Below are 15,075 nucleotides of genomic sequence, written 5' to 3' on the forward strand. Positions count from 1 at the left end.
TGTCATTCCAGGGTGTTGGTATCATTTCCTGGGGTGTCATAGTGGACTTGGTGACCCTCCAGACACGAATTTGGGTTTCCCCCTTAACGAGTTTATGTTCCCCATAGACTATAATGGGGTTCGAAACCCATTCGAACACTCGAACAGTGAGCGGCTGTTCGAATCGAATTTCGAACCTCGAACATTTTAGTGTTCGCTCATCTCTACCTGTTATATCTACATGCTGTGACCCCCCCCCCCCCCCCCTCATTTCCTCCAACCACGGCCAGGCTGTATTATTATCCGCACAGAGAACTAAATGATCCTGCAGTGTGTCTGTGTTTCTTTCTTTTTAGTTGCTCTGATTCCTAGGATTTCTCTATCTGCCATGAGCTTGTATGTGTTTCTCTCTTGTTATATACTACTGTACCATCTATGAAACTGTATCACTGAATATACCCATTGGGGGACTATTAAAGGATTATCTTATCTTATCTTATAACCAGTAGGATTCTGGGCTGTATAGCTAGAGGTATAGCCAGTAGGAAGCTTCTATGTGTACAAATGCAATGGTGTAAGCAGAGTATTGCCCTGTGGCCTGACATGACAAAGCTTGGACTCTAGTGCTGATGTGTCACATGGAGCAGGAATGGCCTTACCTGTGATTGTATATGACTGTGACATGCAGCTGGTCTGGTTGAGGGTGCAGAGCTGGGTGGTCTCCTTGCAGTCATATGGCAATCCAGAGCAAGAGTTACATTTCAGCGACAGCCCTGAGGAAGAACCGAAATATTAGAAAGGAGGGAAAAGACTGCAAAGGTCCAAAAGAAATCCCCAAGGCCCCAGGTAAAGCGGAGGCCGAGGGGCGGTGCGAAAAGAATAAACACCTCTCATCTCTGCTGAGCTCCTTCAGGTGTCTGGTGCTCCTTATGATTCTCTTCCAACCTACCATAGGGAATTTTCAGGCCTTTGATTGGGCCTCAATAGTCATATGGACTGCCCTGACATGTACCTCACATGAGAGCCAATGACAGGTCTCAGTGACCCCAGGGCCTGTGAAGTCACACAGGAGGACAGAAAAGGAGGGAGCGCACTAGAGATTATACAGTCACCACTAGGGGGAGCTCACTACATACAGATTATACAGTCACCACTAGGGGGAGCTCACTACATACAGATTATACAGTCACCCCTAGGAGGAGCTCACTACATACAGATTATACAGTCACCACTAGGGGGAGCTCACTACATACAGATTATACAGTCACCACTAGAGGGAGCTCACTACATACAGACTATACAGTCACCACTAGGAGGAGCTCACTACATACAGATTATACAGTCACCACTAGGGGGAGCTCACTACATACAGATTATACAGTCACCACTAGAGGGAGCTCACTACATACAGATTATACAGTCACCACTAGGAGGAGCTCATTACATACAGATTATACAGTCACCACTAGAGGGAGCTCACTACATACAGATTATACAGTCACCCCTAGGAGGAGCTCACTACATACAGATTATACAGTCACCACTAGAGGGAGCTCACTACATACAGATTATACAGTCACCACTAGAGGGAGCTCACTACATACAGATTATACAGTCACCACTAGGAGGAGCTCATTACATACAGATTATACAGTCACCACTAGAGGGAGCTCACTACATACAGATTATACAGTCACCACTAGGGGGAGCTCACTACATACAGATTATACAGTCACCACTAGGGGGAGCTCACTAAATACAGATTATACAGTCACCCCTAGGAGGAGCTCATTACATACAGATTATACAGTCACCACTAGAGGGAGCTCACTACATACAGATTATACAGTCACCACTAGGGGGAGCTCACTACATACAGATTATACAGTCACCACTAGGGGGAGCTCACTACATACAGATTATACAGTCACCACTAGGAGGAGCTCACTACATACAGATTATACAGTCACCACTAGGGGGTGCTCACTACATACAAATTATACAGTCACCACTAGAGGGAGCTCACTACATACAGATTATACAGCCACCACTAGAGGGAGCTCACTACATACAGATTAAACAGTCACCACTAGGGGGAGCTCACTACATACAGATTATACAGTCACCACTAGGAGGAGCTCACTACATACAGATTATACAGTCACCACTAGGAGGAGCTCACTACATACAGATTATACAGTCACCACTAGGGGGAGCTCACTACATACAGATTATACAGTCACCCCTAGGAGGAGCTCACTACATACAGATTATATAGTCATCACTAGAGGGAGCTCACTACAGACAGATTATACAGTCACCACTAGAGGGAGCTCACTACATACAGATTATACAGTCACCACTAGGAGGAGCTCACTACAGACAGATTATACAGTCACCACTAGAGGGAGCTCACTACATACAGATTATACAGTCACCATTAGGAGGAGCTCACTACATACAGATTATACAGCCACCACTAGGGGGAGCTCACTGCATACAGATTATACAGTCACCACTAGAGGGAGCTCACTACATACAGATTATACAGTCACCACTAGGAGGAGCTCACTACATACAGATTATACAGTCACCACTAGGAGGAGCTCACTACATACAGATTATACAGTCAACACTAGGAGGAGCTCACTACATACAGATTATACAGTCACCACTAGAGGGAGCTCACTACATACAGACTATACAGTCACCACTAGGAGGAGCTCACTACATACAGATTATACAGTCACCACTAGGGGGAGCTCACTACATACAGATTATACAGTCACCACTAGGGGGAGCTCACTACATACAGATTATACAGTCACCACTAGGAGGAGCTCACTACATACAGATTATACAGTCAACACTAGGGGGAGCTCACTACATACAGATTATACAGTCACCCCTAGGAGGAGCTCACTACATACAGATTATACAGTCACCCCTAGGAGGAGCTCATTACATACAGATTATACAGTCAACACTAGGGGGAGCTCACTACATACAGATTATACAGTCACCCCTAGGAGGAGCTCACTACATACAGATTATACAGTCACCACTAGGGGGAGCTCACTACATACAGATTATACAGTCACCACTAGGAGGAGCTCACTACATACAGATTATACAGTCACCACTAGGAGGAGCTCACTACATACAGATTATACAGTCACCACTAGGAGGAGCTCACTACATACAGATTATACAGTCACCACTAGGGGGAGCTCACTACCCACAGATTATACAGTCACCACTAGGAGGAGCTAACTACATACAGATTATACAGTCACCACTAGGGGGAGCTCACTACATACAGATTATACAGTCACCCCTAGGAGGAGCTCATTACATACAGATTATACAGTCAACACTAGGGGGAGCTCACTACATACAGATTATACAGTCACCCCTAGGAGGAGCTCACTACATACAGATTATACAGTCACCACTAGGGGGAGCTCACTACATACAGATTATACAGTCACCACTAGGGGGAGCTCACTACATACAGATTATACAGTCACCACTAGGAGGAGCTCACTACATACAGATTATACAGTCACCACTAGGAGAAGCTCACTACATACAGATTATACAGCCACCACTAGAGGGAGCTCACTACATACAGATTATACAGCCACCACTAGAGGGAGCTCACTACATACAGATTATACAGTCACCACTAGGAGGAGCTCACTACATACAGATTATACAGTCACCACTAGGGGGAGCTCACTACCCACAGATTATACAGTCACCACTAGGAGGAGCTAACTACATACAGATTATACAGTCACCACTAGGGGGAGCTCACTACATACAGATTATACAGTCACCCCTAGGAGGAGCTCATTACATACAGATTATACAGTCAACACTAGGGGGAGCTCACTACATACAGATTATACAGTCACCCCTAGGAGGAGCTCACTACATACAGATTATACAGTCACCACTAGGGGGAGCTCACTACATACAGATTATACAGTCACCACTAGGGGGAGCTCACTACATACAGATTATACAGTCACCACTAGGGGATGCTCACTACATACAGATTATACAGTCACCACTAGGAGGAGCTCACTACATACAGATTATGCAGTCACCACTAGGGGGTGCTCACTACATACAAATTATACAGTCACCACTAGAGGGAGCTCACTACATACAGATTATACAGCCACCACTAGAGGGAGCTCACTACATACAGATTATACAGTCACCACTAGAGGGAGCTCACTACATACAGATTATACAGTCACCACTAGGGGGAGCTCACTACATACAGATTATACAGTCACCACTAGGAGGAGCTCACTACATACAGATTATACAGTCACCACTAGGAGGAGCTCACTACATACAGATTATGCAGTCACCACTAGGGGGTGCTCACTACATACAAATTATACAGTCACCCCTAGGAGGAGCTCACTACATACAGATTATACAGTCACCACTAGAGGGAGCTCACTACAGACAGATTATACAGTCACCACTAGAGGGAGCTCACTACATACAGATTATACAGTCACCATTAGGAGGAGCTCACTACATACAGATTATACAGCCACCACTAGAGGGAGCTCACTACATACAGATTATACAGTCACCACTAGGGGGAGCTCACTACATACAGATTATACAGTCACCACTAGGAGGAGCTCACTACATACAGATTATACAGTCACCACTAGGAGGAGCTCACTACATACAGATTATACAGTCACCACTAGGGGGAGCTCACTACATACAGATTATATAGTCACCACTAGGAGGAGCTCACTACATACAGATTATACAGTCACCACTAGAGGGAGCTCACTACATACAGATTATACAGTAACCACTAGGGAGAGTTCACTACATACAGATTATACAGTCACCACTAGGAGGAGCTCACTACATACAGATTATACAGTCACCACTAGGAGGAGCTCACTACATACAGATTATACAGTCACCACTAGGAGGAGCTCACTACATACAGATTATACAGTCACCACTATAGGGAGCTCACTACATACAGATTATACAGTCACCACTAGGGGGAGCTCACTACATACAGATTATACAGTCACCACTAGGAGGAGCTCACTACATACAGATTATACAGTCACCACTAGGAGGAGCTCACTACATACAGATTATACAGTCACCACTAGGGGGAGCTCACTACATACAGATTATACAGTCACCACTAGAGGGAGCTCACTACATACAGATTATACAGTCACCACTAGGGGGAGCTCACTACATACAGATTATACAGTCACCACTAGGAGGAGCTCACTACATACAGATTATACAGTCACCACTAGGAGGAGCTCACTACATACAGATTATGCAGTCACCACTAGGGGGTGCTCACTACATACAAATTATACAGTCACCCCTAGGAGGAGCTCACTACATACAGATTATACAGTCACCACTAGAGGGAGCTCACTACAGACAGATTATACAGTCACCACTAGAGGGAGCTCACTACATACAGATTATACAGTCACCACTAGGGGGAGCTCACTACATACAGATTATACAGTCACCACTAGGAGGAGCTCACTACATACAGATTATACAGTCACCACTAGGAGGAGCTCACTACATACAGATTATACAGTCACCACTAGGGGGAGCTCACTACATACAGATTATACAGTCACCACTAGAGGGAGCTCACTACATACAGATTATACAGTCACCACTAGGGGGAGCTCACTACATACAGATTATACAGTCACCACTAGGAGGAGCTCACTACATACAGATTATACAGTCACCACTAGGAGGAGCTCACTACATACAGATTATACAGTCACCACTAGGGGGAGCTCACTACATACAGATTATATAGTCACCACTAGGAGGAGCTCACTACATACAGATTATACAGTCACCACTAGAGGGAGCTCACTACATACAGATTATACAGTCACCACTAGGGAGAGTTCACTACATACAGATTATACAGTCACCACTAGGAGGAGCTCACTACATACAGATTATACAGTCACCACTAGGAGGAGCTCACTACATACAGATTATACAGTCACCACTAGGAGGAGCTCACTACATACAGATTATACAGTCACCACTATAGGGAGCTCACTACATACAGATTATACAGTCACCACTAGGGGGAGCTCACTACATACAGATTATACAGTCACCACTAGGAGGAGCTCACTACATACAGATTATACAGTCACCACTAGGGGGAGCTCACTACATACAGATTATACAGTCACCACTAGAGGGAGATCACTACATACAGTATATACAGTCACCACTAGTGGGAGCTCACTACATACAGATTATACAGTCACCACTAGGGGGAGCTCACTACATACAGATTATACAGTCACCACTAGGGGGAGCTCACTACATACAGATTATACAGTCACCACTAGGAGGAGCTCACTACATACAGATTATACAGTCACCACTATAGGGAGCTCACTACATACAGATTATACAGTCACCACTAGGGGGAGCTCACTACATACAGATTATACAGTCACCACTAGGAGGAGCTCACTACATACAGATTATACAGTCACCACTAGGAGGAGCTCACTACATACAGATTATACAGTCACCACTAGGGGGAGCTCACTACATACAGATTATACAGTCACCACTAGGAGGAGCTCACTACATACAGATTATACAGTCACCACTATAGGGAGCTCACTACATACAGATTATACAGTCACCACTAGGGGGAGCTCACTACATACAGATTATACAGTCACCACTAGGAGGAGCTCACTACATACAGATTATACAGTCACCCCTAGGAGGAGCTCACTACATACAGATTATACAGTCACCACTAGGGGGAGCTCACTACATACAGATTATACAGTCACCACTATAGGGAGCTCACTACATACAGATTATACAGTCACCACTAGGGGGAGCTCACTACATACAGATTATACAGTCACCACTAGAGGGAGATCACTACATACAGTATATACAGTCACCACTAGTGGGAGCTCACTACATACAGATTATACAGTCACCACTAGAGGGAGCTCACTACATACAGATTATACAGTCACCACTAGGGGGAGATCACTACATACAGTATATACAGTCACCACTAGTGGGAGCTCACTACATACAGATTATACAGTCACCACTAGGGGGAGCTCACTACATACAGATTATACAGTCACCACTATATATACCATATTTTCAGTCCCCTAGCTCTCAGTGCAGATACATGGGGCCCGGTTTCTATACATCCATACATATTGTGTGTATATGATAACATGGTCATCCCTCCCCCGCAGATGTTACACGAATTTGACCCCACAGATTATATAGGGGCAGGGGTCCTGATCAGTGGGTCTAAACACTTTGTTCCAACACAAGCCCTGCCAGATAATATTACAAAGAGTCCACACACCACTCAGTGCCCATGAAGAACAATCACATGACACATTCAGCTCTGCTACATCTATAACTTACTATACCCCACATGTATGTAGTACTGACCTGGCGCCAGGGACACGCAGAGGAGCAGGAGGCGCAGACACATTTTCAATATTTCACCTTATTTTCATTCTACTACCTGTGTCTCTCTCCTGGACTCGTCCTGTGTCACGGACCCACCCCCGCCCCTCCCTCATATTTCTGTCTTTCTGCCCCATCTACATATTTCACTGCTCTCTGTACTAATACAATGGAAAGAACAAACCCCGCAGCAACGAAACATGAAATCCAAAGAGAAGATCGATAGATAGATAGATAGATAGATAGATGGATAGATAGGAGATAGATAGATAGATAGATAGATAGATAGATAGGAGATAGATAGATAGGAGATAGATAGATAGATAGATAGATAGATAGATAGATGATAGATGGATAGATAGATAGATAGATAGATAGGAGATAGATAGATAGATAGATAGATAGATAGATAGATAGATAGATAAATAGGAGATAGATAGATAGATAGATAGATAGATAGATAGGAGATAGATAGATAGATAGATAGATAGATAAATAGGAGATAGATAGATAGATAGATAGATAGATAGATAGATAGGAGATAGATAGATAGGAGATAGATAAATAGGAGATAGATAGATAGATAGATAGATAGATAGATAGATAGATAGATAGATAGGAGATAGATAAATAGGAGATAGATAGATAGATAGATAGATAGATAGATAGATAGATAGATAGGAGATAGATAGATAGATAGATAGATAGATAGGAGATAGATAGATAGATAGATAGATAGATAGATAGGAGATAGATAGATAGATAGATAGATAGATAGATAGATAGATAGATAGGAGATAGATAGATAGATAGATAGATAGGAGATAGATAGAGAGAGAGATAGGAGATAGATAGATAGATAGATAGATAGATAGATAGATAGGAGATAGATAGATAGATAGATAGATAGATAGATAGATAGATAGATAGGAGATAGATAGAGAGAGAGATAGGAGATAGATAGATAGATAGATAGATAGATAGATAGATAGATAGGAGATAGATAGATAGATAGATAGATAGATAGATAGATAGATAGATAGATAGGAGATAGATGATAGATAGATAGATAGATAGATAGGAGATAGATAGATAGATAGATAGTTAAATAGGAGATAGATAGATAGATAGATAGATAGATAGATAGATAGATAGATAGATAGATAGATAGATAGATAGATAGGAGTGGGATATATGATGTGTTATGTACTATAGATCAGAGTGCGGTAGAATATTCCGCTCGCTCTCTGTAATATTATTCTCTGTCGTGTTCGCCGGTTCACACAATAGCGACTTGCGGGATTCTCGGTATCTTCGTCTGAGCAGAGTCTTCTCTTCTGGGCCAGAATCACGGACAGAGACAAGAACTTTAGTGACACATAAGTGTAGAAAGTCCCTTCCAATATAATAGAAGTAATAATATACTGCAGAGAACATTCTAGAGATTTTCTGTTTCCTTTCTGAAGTTTAAGACTAGAAAATTCCATAAAGGAAAGAAAAATATTTCTAGAATGTTTCATGTGACATCTCCGGAGGTTTCTCTCAAGTGACCAAAAATATCTTTTTGTGTACAAACCACTGGAGTAAGGGTCAGATCCATCTCTATAAGTGACCGAGACGCCCGTCCTCACTGGAATGTGGAGACCGTAGAGGTGCGGCCCAGGAGGACGTCAGCAAGCAGGAGAGACAGTAACAACATGAGAGAGACCATTACCCTGCCACCTGCGTCACATCCACCGCCGTCTCTACAGGATGGATCCAAGATGACGTAGGGGTAGACTAAACTAGAAAAAGAAGAAAAGGTTTCGACCTCACCATATAAGTATTTGTCCAATGTTCCTTTGGGTGCACGGCCTTTAACCCCTGGACTGAATGAGGCAACTTTCATATGAAAACCATCCACCACGTAATAGCAGGTCCGCACTGCTTAGGCTTGGTAAAAATTAACTTTTAATCCGCCATTTTAAAATTACATAGGACAAACAAAAACGTGAAAAAAGTTCAGAAAAAAGACATAGTGTTTTAAAAGCGTTTTTAAAACACTATGTCTTTTTTCTGAACTTTTTTCACGTTTTTGTTTGTCCTATGTAATTTTAAAATGGCGGATTAAAAGTTAATTTTTACCAAGCCTAAGGAGTGCGGACCTGCTATTACGTGGTGGATGGTTTTCGTAGACGAAACTAAACAGGGGCTGGGGTAAATCCCCGGGATCGGCTCCTCTTCTGGATCACAAGCCCATCACCAGATACCCTGACAGATAATTCTAGATCAGAGGGTCCCATTCATTGCCATGTAACTGGAGAGCAGCTCTGGAGGACCCGGCATGTCCATATGTTACATTGAGATCTGTGTAATACTTAGCTTGCCCTGTGGGGGAGCCATAACGAGAGAGCGAGGTGACAGAGTAAAGGAGAGGTTCCCCGCTTGTCTTAATACATCAAGAAATCGCACCGATTAGGTCAGTCATCAGCAGGGATCTGCTGGGTTACCCCGGACAGCTCGCTTTCTGCTCCGCCCACAGAATAATGATGTCACTGGCAGCCTGTATCCTGCTGATGGGAAAGACAGGGGGCAGCACTGGTGACCTGTACTCTCTGCAGCCTCTGAGCACATCTGATGGCAGGGTGGGATTACAGGACAGGCGGTAACTCACCACCAACCAATATACTAACCTGTAGAGGGCGACTTCAGTGATCTGGAGGTTGGTGCGGAGTGGTTTCTAAAGGAGGGGAGGAAGCCAATATGACCTCTTTTCACCCTGTAATAGCTGCCCTTCCACTGATTCTGGAGCAGTTGGAATTTTTGCTCTAGCCCCCACCACTCCTGAGCAATCACCGCTGTTAGTTCCATTGTCTGACAATGCTAACTAGACTCCCTAATGTCAAGTGGGTGGTGTCAGGTAGGAGCAGGCAAGGGGGTGTGATTAAGAGTTCTTACACTCTGTCTCTGATTGGAACTCTGAGCCACGCCCCCTTGCTCTGTCACGCCCCCTTGTTTGCTTCTGCTTACACCACACACTTGACATTAGGGAGTCTAGTTAGGATATCAGACACCAAAACTAACTGCACTGATTGCTCAGGAACGGTGGGGGCTACAGGAAAAATTCCAACTGTGCCAGAATGTGTGGAGCAGAGTCTATGAAAGGATCTGGAGATGGCGGTGACTGGTCCATGTGTAACGTCTCAAAGAAGAAGATTCATTGTCAAGAGCTCTGCTTGCTGTCAGTGAAGTGAACTTTATAGCCAGAGGCTAAGACTCTACGTAACGACACGGAGACATCATGCGATTGTTATGTAAGGAATCTCCTAATATATTCGCAGCAGCCCAGACCCACAGGAGGCCGAGTCATCACAAACCGCAGACAATTGTTTCAGCTCTTTAATGTGACGTCGGAGATTCTTGATGTCTTTGACATCAGGATTGTTGTGATATTTAGAATGATATACGACGGAATGTTCCAGAAATAGAGCGAAGGGAGTGACAGCAGTGTAATGGAAAACCTGCCGCAAAAGGGTTAAGTGTAGCATGTCATACTGGTCAGACTGGTGCTGGGTAACAGCCCCACCTAGTGGCGGGACAGTGGAAAGCTCCCACCTGCCCTGCTGTGACCGGAACATTCTGTATAGTGTGTAGAGCAGAGCACCATCTAGTGGTGAGACGAAGTAACACATCACCAAACAGCCCCCGCGTCTCAGCTTCCTGAATATTTGCAGTCACTGTTACGTTTCATTGTCGTGTCTTTTTTATTGGGCAATGCAAAATATAAAACGTCTTGCACTTACTTTTTTACTAAGTATTTTATTTTTACACCGTAGCACCTCATGAAGACAATCCCTGTCTATATTAAGTCATAAAGGGGGACTCTGCCATTCATAACCCTCTCTAGCAAAAAGTGTAATACCATCTCTCCCCTGTAGTGGCCACTGCAGGGAAAATGCATAGCTAGAACCTGCGCCTCCAACTGATTACAGGTACATCTTGACATAAAAAATTAGTCCTTTTCGCCACATTCCCCAACTCCAACTCTTGGCATCCTTCAATAGGCGCCGATCCGCTGATTCTCGCGCAGTTGGAGTTTTTTCTCTAGCCCCCACCATTCCTGAGCAATCCTTTCTATTAGTTTCAGCACAGTTATGCTCTCTACTGTCTGGTGGGCGGTCCTGAAGTGAAGCCGGTAGTCTGAGACCGCCCACAAAATGCTAAAACTATCAGCAGTGATTGCTCGGGAATGGTGGGGGCTAGAGAAAAAATTCCAACTGCACCAGAATCGGTGGAGCGGTGACTATTGAAGGATGGAAAGAGGTGGATTTGGGGGAGATGGAAAAAAGTCCTCTTTATGGTCAATATGGATTCACTGTCTTGCGATAACATAGCCAGGACTAACATAGGTTCAGTCTGCCAGATATCACAATGTCTGAGGGTCCAAGGGTCTGGCATCTGCTATCATCTAGGATTCATGGTTCTTAGTCATGGTGACTTCCCGTCTTGATTCCACCGCCACCATGATTGCAGAGGGATTGGTCGCAGCAGTGAGTGCTCTTCCACCCTGGGATGTTGAATTGGGGGTACAGGCCCTGACAGAAGGATTCAGTAGCGCAGCCGCTCATCACCACGTCATCTGCAGAGGAGCCTGCGGAGAATGTACAGGAGAGGTAAATATATGTAGTATGGCCATATAGGACCACGTACTGTATATAGGACCCAGGCACTGGGAGCTCTCACCTGTCAGGTCCATACACCGGGTCATCTGCCCCCGGCACTTCATCCTGCCCGACTCCTTAGGAGAGGATCGACTGTGACACTCCAACCCGTTCTCTGCTCCGGGATCCTCATCTGGTAGGGAGGTAGAAGAACGTGCGTGACATCAGATACATCCTATATCCTGTGACCCCAAAACCTGAGCCTGTATCCTGTGACCCCAAAACCTGAGCCTGTATCCTGTGACCCCAAAACCTGAGCCTGTATCCTGTGACCCCAAAACCTGAGCCTGTATCCTGTGTACCCTGAAACCTGACCCTGTATCCTGTGACCCCAAAACCTGAGCCTGTATCCTGTGACCCCAAAACCTGAGCCTGTATCCTGTGACCCCAAAACCTGAGCCTGAATCCTGTGACCCCAAAACCTGAGCCTGTATCCTGTGACCCCAAAACCTGAGCCTGTAACCCCAAAACCTGAGCCTGAATCCTGTGACCCCAAAACCTGAGCCTGAATCCTGTGACCCCTGAAACCTGAGCCTGTATCCTGTGACCCCAAAACCTGAGCCTGAATCCTGTGACCCCAAAACCTGAGCCTGTAACCACAAAACCTGAGCCTGAATCCTGTGACCCCTGAAACCTGAGCCTGTAACCCCAAAACCTGAGCCTGAATCCTGTGACCCCTGAAACCTGAGCCTGTAACCCCAAAACCTGAGCCTGAATCCTGTGACCCCTGAAACCTGAGCCTGTAACCCCAAAACCTGAGCCTGAATCCTGTGACCCCTGAAACCTGAGCCTGTAACCCCAAAACCTGAGCCTGAATCCTGTGACCCCTGAAACCTGAGCCTGTATCCTGTGACCCTAAAACCTGAGCCTGAATCCTGTGACCCCTGAAACCTGAGCCTGTATCCTGTGACCCCAAAACCTGAGCCTGAATCCTGTGACCCCTGAAACCTGAGCCTGTATCCTGTGACCCCAAAACCTGAGCCTGAATCCTGTGACCCCAAAACCTGAGCCTGTAACCACAAAACCTGAGCCTGAATCCTGTGACCCCTGAAACCTGAGCCTGTAACCCCAAAACCTGAGCCTGAATCCTGTGACCCCTGAAACCTGAGCCTGTAACCCCAAAACCTGAGCCTGAATCCTGTGACCCCTGAAACCTGAGCCTGTAACCCCAAAACCTGAGCCTGAATCCTGTGACCCCTGAAACCTGAGCCTGTAACCCCAAAACCTGAGCCTGAATCCTGTGACCCCTGAAACCTGAGCCTGTATCCTGTGACCCTAAAACCTGAGCCTGAATCCTGTGACCCCTGAAACCTGAGCCTGTATCCTGTGACCCCAAAACCTGAGCCTGAATCCTGTGACCCCTGAAACCTGAGCCTGTATCCTGTGACCCCAAAACCTGAGCCTGAATCCTGTGACCCCAAAACCTGAGCCTGTAACCACAAAACCTGAGCCTGAATCCTGTGACCCCTGAAACCTGAGCCTGTAACCCCAAAACCTGAGCCTGAATCCTGTGACCCCTGAAACCTGAGCCTGTAACCCCAAAACCTGAGCCTGAATCCTGTGACCCCTGAAACCTGAGCCTGTATCCTGTGACCCTAAAACCTGAGCCTGAATCCTGTGACCCCTGAAACCTGAGCCTGTAACCCCAAAACCTGAGCCTGAATCCTGTGACCCCTGAAACCTGAGCCTGTATCCTGTGACCCCAAAACCTGAGCCTGAATCCTGTGACCCCTGAAACCTGAGCCTGTATCCTGTGACCCTAAAACCTGAGCCTGTATCCTGTGACCCCAGAAACCTGAGCCTGTAACCCCAAAACCTGAGCCTGAATCCTGTGACCCCTGAAACCTGAGCCTGTATCCTGTGACCCTAAAACCTGAGCCTGTATCCTGTGACCCCAGAAACCTGAGCCTGTAACCCCAAAACCTGAGCCTGTATCCTGGGACCCCAAAATCTCAGCCTGTATCCTCTGACCCCAAAATCTGAGCCTGTATCCTGGGACCCCAAAATCTCAGCCTGTATCCTCTGACCCCAAAATCTGAGCCTGTATCCTGTGACCCCAAACCTGAGCCTGTATCCTGTGACCCCAAAATCTGAGCCTGTATACTGTGACCCCAAAATCTGAGCCTGTATACTGTAGCCCCTGAAACCTGAGCCTGTATCCTGTGACCCCTGACGTGCGTGACATCAGATACATCCTATATCCTGTGACCCCAAAACCTGAGCCTGTATCTGGTGACCCCAAAACCTGAGCCTGTATACTGTAGCCCCTGAAACCTGAGCCTGTATCCTGTGACCCCTGAGCCTGTATCCTGTGACCCCTGAGCCTGTATCCTGTGACCCCTGAGCCTGTATCCTGTGACCCCTGACCCTGTATCCTGTGACCCCTGACCCTGTATCCTCTGACCCCTGACAAATCCGCCTATTACGAGGTGACAGCAGATCATACATGGCTCCAATGGATGTCTTTAATATGAAGTTGCCCCTTACCCATGAAGCGCCCGGCGTTGCACTGACTCCCGTTGCAGCAGTGATGCCTTACGGCGTACGATATCGGATTCTTCCCGTTGCTGAACGCAGAGAGCCCTGGACACGTGGACGTATTGCTGCAGCTTTTTAGCATGGTGTGCATGGTGTCTGACAATAGAAGAGAGATACCTGACAACCACAACATGTGACCTCAGAGAACAAAGCGACGGAACGTTACAATACACAAGGAGAGGCGTCAATGTGAACGCGGCCATAGCTGGGGCCTGTCAGTTCTCACCGGTGGCCAGCAGGGGGCGCTGCCTCATTATAAACGCCGGCTATAATTACCGGAGGATGTTGATATGTAAAATCATCACGTCAAGAGCCGTATTTA

At 45.8% G+C, this 15,075-nt stretch overlaps 2 protein-coding genes across 2 annotated transcripts in view; both read right to left on the reverse strand.

Annotated features, from left to right (window-relative positions):
* LYPD3 (LY6/PLAUR domain containing 3) overlaps positions 1 to 9,226 on the reverse strand; it is a 22,831-nt gene extending 13,605 nt beyond the window's left edge. The window contains exons 1-4 of the mRNA XM_075278144.1: positions 9,147 to 9,226; positions 8,726 to 8,988; positions 7,498 to 7,554; positions 639 to 752 (exon numbers count right to left, since the gene is read on the reverse strand). Of these exons, the coding sequence (XP_075134245.1) occupies positions 639 to 752; positions 7,498 to 7,554; positions 8,726 to 8,988; positions 9,147 to 9,226 (514 nt within the window). The remainder of the gene's footprint in view (positions 1 to 638; positions 753 to 7,497; positions 7,555 to 8,725; positions 8,989 to 9,146) is intronic.
* Positions 9,227 to 11,941: 2,715 nt separating this feature from the next.
* PLAUR (plasminogen activator, urokinase receptor) overlaps positions 11,942 to 15,075 on the reverse strand; it is a 37,704-nt gene continuing 34,570 nt past the window's right edge. Inside the window, exons 6-8 of the mRNA XM_075278145.1 lie at positions 14,703 to 14,849; positions 12,238 to 12,348; positions 11,942 to 12,145 (exon numbers count right to left, since the gene is read on the reverse strand). Of these exons, the coding sequence (XP_075134246.1) occupies positions 11,979 to 12,145; positions 12,238 to 12,348; positions 14,703 to 14,849 (425 nt within the window). The 3' untranslated portion in view covers positions 11,942 to 11,978. The remainder of the gene's footprint in view (positions 12,146 to 12,237; positions 12,349 to 14,702; positions 14,850 to 15,075) is intronic.

Source organism: Leptodactylus fuscus, chromosome 6 (assembly GCF_031893055.1).
Source record: "Leptodactylus fuscus isolate aLepFus1 chromosome 6, aLepFus1.hap2, whole genome shotgun sequence".
Lineage (NCBI taxonomy): Eukaryota > Metazoa > Chordata > Amphibia > Anura > Leptodactylidae > Leptodactylus > Leptodactylus fuscus.